Source organism: Megachile rotundata, chromosome 3 (assembly GCF_050947335.1).
Source record: "Megachile rotundata isolate GNS110a chromosome 3, iyMegRotu1, whole genome shotgun sequence".
NCBI classification, from domain to species: Eukaryota; Metazoa; Arthropoda; class Insecta; order Hymenoptera; family Megachilidae; genus Megachile; species Megachile rotundata.
In genome coordinates, this window is record NC_134985.1 from 13,639,992 (window position 1) to 13,648,819 (window position 8,828).

General features: G+C 43.4%; 1 protein-coding gene across 2 annotated transcripts in view; it reads left to right on the forward strand.

The window, feature by feature from the left end:
• The window catches only part of LOC100883100 (protein SCAI), a 28,619-nt gene extending 19,791 nt beyond the window's left edge, over positions 1-8,828 (forward strand). For both annotated transcript variants that reach the window (XM_076529371.1, XM_003702002.3), the window contains one exon: positions 363-8,828. In XM_076529371.1, the coding sequence (XP_076385486.1) occupies positions 363-607 (245 nt within the window). In that variant the 3' untranslated portion in view covers positions 608-8,828. The remainder of the gene's footprint in view (positions 1-362) is intronic.

Here is an 8,828-nt window from a genome sequence, read left to right on the forward strand (position 1 = left end):
TTGAACAAATTTCAGGATGGCACTGTTTCGTACACAGTCCCTGATGCTCGGGAATTTGGATATTTATTACTTCTTCCAAATTCTAAACCTGTCGGTATTTAATGTGTACTTTATTTGAAATTAGACATGAAGTTAAAAATTCCTACGCCCCCAAATTCCTACGTCCCCGAATTCCTACGCTCCCGAAGTCTTGACTGACGCACTTCATAAATAAATGGCACGGCAAGGGGTTAAAGTCAAAAGGTGCCTAACGAAGCGTCCACCTGATCGTGACAATCGACACCAAGCGCGTTGAATGACACACTAAACGTGTTATATATAAAATTGCCCTGATGAACTAACGAAAGTTTGGTTATTAACAGAGACCAGCGTGTTGCAATTCTTCGGCGACGACTTCCTCCGACTGTTGCTGGTTCGTTACGTGTTCTGCGACGTGGTGTTGAACCTGCACCGGTCGTTCAGGGGTCGTCAGCAGAGGCCCCGTTGCCATCCGCCGTTACCGGACGCCGAGGTCCTGGAACACCCTACGCTTCATCACCTGGTGCTCGACTTGGCCGCCTGTCTCGACTGTCGTGACCATTTCCCGGACAGCAACGAGCTCGCCTGACCCAGGCATCTGCCCTGCCCGGCCCCGGAGTCCGCGTCCCTTCTGCCTCCGTACACTCACGACTACGATTACGATTACTGTAACTACAATTGCAACAATAAAATCGTTACGCTGAGACCTCATTAAGCCGCGTCCACGAACGGGGGAGTGTAAGCCGCAAACGCTCGACGGAAGAGCGTCGGGCAGTCTCAGGGTAACTCGGGACGTCTTCGTGCGTCGCGTACAGATACGTCGAGGGTACAGGACACCGGGATCCACACCCCTTAAATACGGTGGATGTGGAACGGGGGAAAAAACATGGGGGAATTCTCTCTAACGTTCTATGTTAATCGCGACACACCGCTGCCAGTTTTTTGCTACGGACTAGTAAACGAAACACAAGAAAAAAAATAAGAGAAAAAAGTCTATATATATATATACAAATATATATATGATATATTCTGTCACCGCGTCGATGGGTAATATACGTATGAAAGAAAGATATTGTGATTCTGCATGTATAGACGAAGAGTGAATTTGTACGCACTGGTGCTTTGTACGATTATAAGATGCTTTAGCGTGTCGTCGAATCACGGATTCGATTCAGTTATGGCGCGATACAGCTCGGTTCGGTTCGGATACAGGCTACGCATGCGCGATCCCTCTCTCTAATCGTACTCTTTCTCGTCGGGGCTGATTTCAGGGAGTTTCTAGTAATTCGGCTCCTTCGTTCGGCCCTGTACTTGATATTTTTTTTCATACAACGTAATCGCACACGGTTACGAAGCAATTTGTGAAATTAAGAGTGACGGAAAGATTTTATTATAGTTTGTTACAGTGCTGATAAGGTTGCATTAGGTTACATATCGAATTTTTGTCTGATATGATTTGGCGATAGATTACGAGCGCGAATCCCCTTGCCGTACTTTGAGTCTCACTCGTGACTCGCAGCTCAAATGCGACAAACTTTTAAATTTTGAATGCACTTCAACTTGAAATTTACAAGTTACTCAATATAAAATAAACTGAAATTTACTCGATATAAAGTACTCGAAACCTTTCAATTTTCCTTGTTTGTTTTAAGATTATAGCTATGAATACTCAGTTTTGATTGACGCATCTGAAATAAATTGTACGGCAAGGGATTAGCAAATCTTGCGACGTTGACTGGTTCTAGACAATGATTGATTTCAGGGTGTTTCAAGTAATTTATGTGAGAGGAGCATCGAAATGATGCGCCATAAGCATACTTTTAGGTCGACGAATCGTGTCAGACTTTCTATGTTTCGAAATCGTTCATTGTCTAGTGTACCTGGCAGCCGGCCATGTACCTCGTAAATGCGAAACAAGTGTGCGAGATATATCGGGACGTACATTCCTAGGTCCTTAATGCCTAGATACCTAGATCTGTGTCCTTAAATCTATGGATCTCGATATCCACTTTTGTCATCTTTAGATAATAGTATCATTAGATCCCAATATTCGTTGATACTTATATTCTCAGATTCAGAAATATCTGCATTTTTGAATTCGTATATGGCGACATACTTTGTACTTCTGAATCCTTATATCTTTAATTTCCTACATTCTTGAATTACTATGTTTCTGAATGTCTAAATGAATTTCCAGTATCTCCGATTTCCTACGACTTTAAGTCTATATACCTTCGAACACCTATATCTTCAAATTCTTGAATCCGTGAATCACTATATACTTGAATTCTTGTATTCCCGAGTCCCCGAATCTCTACATTTCCTGAATTCCTACGCCCCCGAATTCCTACGCTCTCGAATTTCTACGCCCCCGAATTCCCACGTCACCGAATCACCAAGTCTCCGAATTTCTACGTTCTCGAATCTCCAAGTCTCCGAATTTCTACGCTCCCGAATTCCTACGTTCTCGAATTCCCACGTCCCCGATTTTCTACGTTCCCGAATTCCCACGTCCCCGAATTTCTACGCTCCCGAATTCCTACGTTCCCGAATTCCCACGTACCCGAATTTCTACGCTCTCGAATTCCCACGTCCCCGAATTCCCACGTCCCCGAATTCCCACGTCCCGAATTCCTACGCTCCCGAATTCCCACGTCCCCGAATTCCCACGTCCCTGAATTCCCACGTCCCGGAATTCCCATATCCCCCAAATCCCACATCCCCGAATTCCCATGTCCCCGAATTTCTACGCTCCCGAATTCTCACGTCCCCGAATTCCTACGCTCCCGAATTCCCACGTCCCCGAATCCCCACGTCACCGAATTCCCACGTCCCGGAATTCCCATATCCCCCAAATCCCACATCCCCAAATCCCACATCCCCAAATCCCACATCCCCAAATCCCACATCCCCAAATCCCTATATCCCCGAATCCCTATCTCCCTAAATCCCTACATCCCCAAATTCCCATACACCCAAATCCCCAAATTCTTGCATCCCAAAATCCCTAAATCCCCCTGTTTCAATATCCCCGAATCCCTACATTCCCTAAATCCCTACAGCCCCATCTGCGTCCCTAAATCCCTACATTCGCTACTAAAGTTTAACATCGTAGAATCATGGAAAATTTTCGTTAATTCGCAACCTACGCAACCTTCTCGTTCTATCTTCTGTTTCTTCACCTAGTGACTCATTTTGTCTCTTCTTTCTACGAATCGAAGTCCGTCTTCCGTCTCTGTCACGAGCGACGTGTTCACCCTAACCGTTTTCATCTTTCTGTCACCCACATTCACGCACCTTCAGCGGTTCGCCAACGTCACTGACTAACAGCCTCTCGTTTATTTATAAACAAAAAGTGGAACAGACAGTAGCTACGGAGTAATATAATGCTCGTCCCATTGAACTGTCATCGATGATTCGCCGAATTGAATGAAATCACTGATTAAGAGTCCGAAGAGCGATTTGGTTCGACGAAGAGAAAAAGAAAAGGAAATGAGATTACGACATGACAAGAATTCAATTGTGTTCACGTGTACATATAATATTTATGTAAAATCTATTCTTTGTAAGAAAATACGGCAGGAGAGAATCGATATTAATTTGAGAAAAATCGTGGTGGGTTTTGTGAGGATATCGTTTATTTAATCTAAGCGATATCGTGATTGCTAATGTACGGTAGAGATGCGAGGATTAAATTGAAAATGGCTAAATAGAAAGAGACACGGTTAGGGAGAGGGAGAAGTAACAAGTCGAGAGTAGTAGTCGAGCATTGTCGTTCGAAAAGTCCACACACGCGGCACAGTGTATTATAACAGAGACATACACACACGAAGTCACACGGACACACACGCATACACGTACACACAGATACACACATAGACACCTCTGTACATTCTCTATGTTTTATAAGAGTCACAGTTTCGAAGAACGCGTATAATACGCTGTGCGTGTCCTAACATCGCGACGATTTAACAGAGAAGATTCTATATTTACCGTTTCTAATGTTCACCGTGATTAACCCGTTAAGTGAAAATTATTAATTAACCCTGTTGTTCTCCTCAATTATACTTATGACATTTCTTCGAATTTTACTGTCATTCATTTCGACGAAATACTAATAAGGCGTGAGTACTGGACACTCGCTATATCGCCATTTTCCGTAAATACCCGATATAAAATATTTTGTTGGCGAAAAGATTAATACTACTTTTAGATGGATACGTTATGTTGTCACAAGTGTCGCCTTACGTTATATCGCCGCGGGCTGAGTTGCCTCGCGTTATATCGCCGCGCGTTAGAATAGAACGCGTTATGTCACCGTGAGCTGTATCTCTACGCGTTGAGTTGCGTCGCGTTATATTGCCATGCGTGGTATTTTGGCGCGTAGTACTACCACGCGTTATATCGCCACGCGTTACATTGCCACGCGTTATATCGCCACGCATGATATTTCGGTGCGTTACATTGCCACGCGTTATATCGCCGCGCGTGGTATTTTGGCGCGTAGCACTACCACGCGTTATATTGCCACGCGTTATATCGCCACGCGTGGTGTTTCGATGCGTAATACTACCACGCGTTATATTGCCACGCGTTATATCGCCGCGCGTGGTGTTTCAACGCGTAGCACTACCACGCGTTATATTGCCACGCGTCATATCGCCACGTGTGGTATTTCGACGCGTAGTACTTCCACGCGTTATATTGCCACGCGTTATATCGCCACGCGTGGTATTTCAACGCGTAGCACTACCACGCGTTATATTGCCACGCGTTATATCGCCACGCGTGGTGTTTCGATGCGTAGTACTTCCACGCGTTACATTGCCACGCGTTATATCGCCACGCGTGGTGTTTCGACGCGTAGCACTACCACGCGTTATATTGCCACGCGTTATATCGCCGCGCGTGGTGTTTCGGCGCGTAGCACTACCACGCGTTACATTGCCACGCGTTATATCGCCACGCGTGGTGTTTCAACGCGTAGCACTACCACGCGTTATATTGCCACGCGTCATATCGCCACGTGTGGTATTTCAACGCGTAGTACTTCCACGCGTTATATTGCCACGCGTTATATCGCCACGCGTGGTATTTCAACGCGTAGCACTACCTCGCGTTATATTGCCATGCGTCATATCGCCACGTGTGGTATTTCGACGCGTAGTACTTTTACGCGTTATATTGCCACGCGTTATATCGCCACGCGTGATATTTTGGCGCGTAGCACTACCACGCGTTATATTGCCACGCGTTATATCGCCACGCGTGGTATTTCAACGCGTAGCACTACCACGCGTTATATTGCCACGCGTTATATCGCCGCGCGTGGTATTTTGGCGCGTAGCACTACCACGCGTTATATTGCCACGCGTTATATCGCCACGCGTGGTATTTCGGCGCGTAGTACTTCCACGCGTTATATTGCCACGCGTTATATCGCCACGCGTGGTGTTTCAACGCGTAGCACTACCACGCGTTATATTGCCACGCGTCATATCGCCACGTGTGGTATTTCGACGCGTAGTACTTCCACGCGTTATATTGCCACGCGTTATATCGCCACGCGTGGTATTTCGACGCGTAGTACTACCACACGTTATATTGCCACGCGTCATATCGCCACGTGTGGTATTTCGACGCGTAGTACTACCACGCGTTATATTGCCATGCGTTATATTGCCACTCATGGTATTTCGACTCGTAGCACTACCACGCGTTATATTGCCACGCGTCATATCGCCACGCGTGGTATTTCAACGCGTAATACTACCTCGCGCTGAGTTGCTACGCGTCGCATCACCACGCGTTATATCACTGCGTGCTATATCTCCACGCGTTGAGTTGCTTCACGTTATATCGCCACGCGTGTTATTTCGTCGCGTAATACTACCTCGCGCTGAGTTGCTACGCGTTGCATCACCACGCGTTATATTACCGCGAGCTAAAACACCTCGTGCTATATCTCCACTCGCTCAGTCGCTACGCGTTGCATCGCCGCACATTTTCCACGAGTTATATCAACATTACGTCGTCGCGCATTATACTGCCATGCGTTATATCGCCATATGTTTGCGACGATTACCGAATGGCAGCAATCATACTATTAAACTTGAAAGTTGATTATTTTTCGAAATATAAATATGTCGAAACACAACGTTCATTTTGGGTCACATAGACCCGAGGGAAACAGCAGGGTTAACTCGACGTTCAGCGTTCTAGAACATAATAGCGACGTTAATTTGTATGAGAATTTCTGATTTAAATTTTGTCATTGTACCTGTATCAGAAAGAAAATCGTACCCGTTTCGTATTTGGCACGAGAGGCGATATATTTCGTATTTCACATGCTTTTTAATACAGGTACAGAGAAGTGATTCCTCGCTGATCGAAACGTTATGCAATTAATTAGTTGACGCGTCCTACGCCACGCGGGATATTCACGCGAAATTAACATAATATACGATTGCGGTTTACGAAAATCTATCACGATTAAGTAGGTCTTTCTAGTTTGAAAAACTTGTTACGAATAACTCGCGTGGCGGTGAACGCGTCGAAGGTGCAATCGCCGATACCGTGTCTGATATCAGAGACATTGTTCAACTATACTGCCCTCCTTAGTTAAGGCTGATTTTTTAACGGTTGATATATTTACTGCCGGTACGTATATTTCCGAAAAATGATATAAGCTGTTACGAAATAATTAGCAAACTTTTAACGAAAATCGTATAATCTCGTTTCTCTCGGACGAACTAAGAAAGGCAGTATAGTCCTGCGGTTCCCAGCTGATGAACATTCTTCTTTATTAAAAAAAGAAAAAACACTTGTTCAAAATGCGTTTTGATCCGCGTTGCAGTTAACTTTAACAGTCACGGTACAGATTTATCGTCCCTTTACTATTTTACCACTACCTCGTTACTGTATTAACCCTCGGAAGACGAGCCACTTAAACACTCTTTCGTTTCTCTTTTATACTATGTTTATACGTTATGTACCGTATACGGCACGCTAGTTGTAACTACTTCAAATACATTCGGTTTATTTTCTGTACTAATTCATATTCACTACCTTGTTAGACACCGTTAATATTAAAGTTTCATTTGCTAAACGGCTCTGATATTCTGGGGTTAACGTACTAATACTACTGTACTAGTATGACACAGTATCGCTGAAGTGTAGACACTGGCGTTACTAGGGACTTCTGGGTGGGCCAGATAATCCTATACCGCCTGGTATACTTGATGGGGTTATCTAGGGAAATTTCAACGCAGGGGAAGAAGGCCTAGGGAAGAGTCGATCTTCCCTAGAGAAAGTGGCGATATAGGGAGAGGTCTCCTCCGCATAGATAAACCAATTGAAATTTTCAAATCTTAAAATCTATCAAATCTTGAAATTCTATAAATCCTATAATCTCTCAAATCCTGACATCTTCCCAAACGTTGCCAAAATTTCTCAAAATTCTTCGAGTCTCCTAAATTTTTTTTAAAATTCTTCGAGGCATCTGAATTCCCCAAATCTTTCAAAATGCTCCAACTTCCTCAGATCTCTTAAAATTATACGAGTCTCCTAAATGTCCCAAATTTCTCAATATTCTTCAAATCCCATAAATTCTCCTTTTTTAAAATTCTTCAAATCCTCTGAATTCCACAAATCTCTTAAAATTATCCGACTCCCCAAAATTCTCTAAATTTCTCAAAATTCTTCGAGTCCCTAAAATTTCTCTTTCTCAAAATTCTTCGAATCCTCTGAATTCCCTAGATCTCTAAAAATCCTACGAATTTCCGAAATTGCTCGGATCTCTCAAAATTCCTCGAGTACCCAAAATTTCTCAAATTTCCCAAATTCCCAATTGTCCAAATTCCAAATTTCCCAAATTCCAAACTCCCCAAATTCCAAACGCCCCAAATTCCAAATTCCTCAAGTTTCAAATTCCCCAAATTCCAAATTTCTCAAATTCCAAACTCTCCAAATTCCAAATTCCTCAAGTTTCAAATTCCCCAAATTCCCAATCACCCAAATTCCTAATTCTCCAAATTCCACATTCCTCAAGTTTCAAATTCCCCAAATTCCCAATCACCCAAATTCCTAATTCTCCAAATTCCAAATTCCCCAAATTCCCAATTCTCCAAGTTTCAAATTCCCCAAATTCCCAATTCTCCAAGTTTCAAATTCCCCAAATTCCCACTTCTTCAAGTTCCAAATTCCCCAAATTCCCAATTCTCCAAATTCCCGAAATCTTCGAAAATCCTCCAAGTCCCCAAAATTGCCCAAGATCTCTAAATTCTAATAAAAGAGAATAGATACTAACGTTAGAAGAAATGGCCTCCTCTCGCTATATGGCCACTTTTCCTTGGCAAATCTACCTCAGTACTTATTCGACTAATTTCCTCTATTAGGTCCAGCGCTTATCGCGAAGGGCCGCCCTGTACCCTGCCTAGTTACGTCAGTGATTATAAAGCAGTAGCTGTTACGTGAACGACAGCTCTGAATCTTCGATAAGGACACTAGAAAGTGTTGATAAAAGAACAAAAAGAAAAAAAAGAAGAAAATATGAAAAGCAATTTAGCGGTGTAGATCGATTTCGATGAGGTGTAACGATGAACAATGATTCGATCGAACGTTTCTACGTATATTTTTGGATACAAACACATTTTTAGTGTCCTGTGATGTGAGCGACGAAAAAAGAGAAAAAAAAAATAACTAAGAGGAGTCGAGTTTGTCTGAAACACCTCGTCATGTTCCTTCCAGCAAGGATATTATTCAGTATAGCCTCCGAAATTGAATAAAACCGGCTGCAACCATTGATTCTA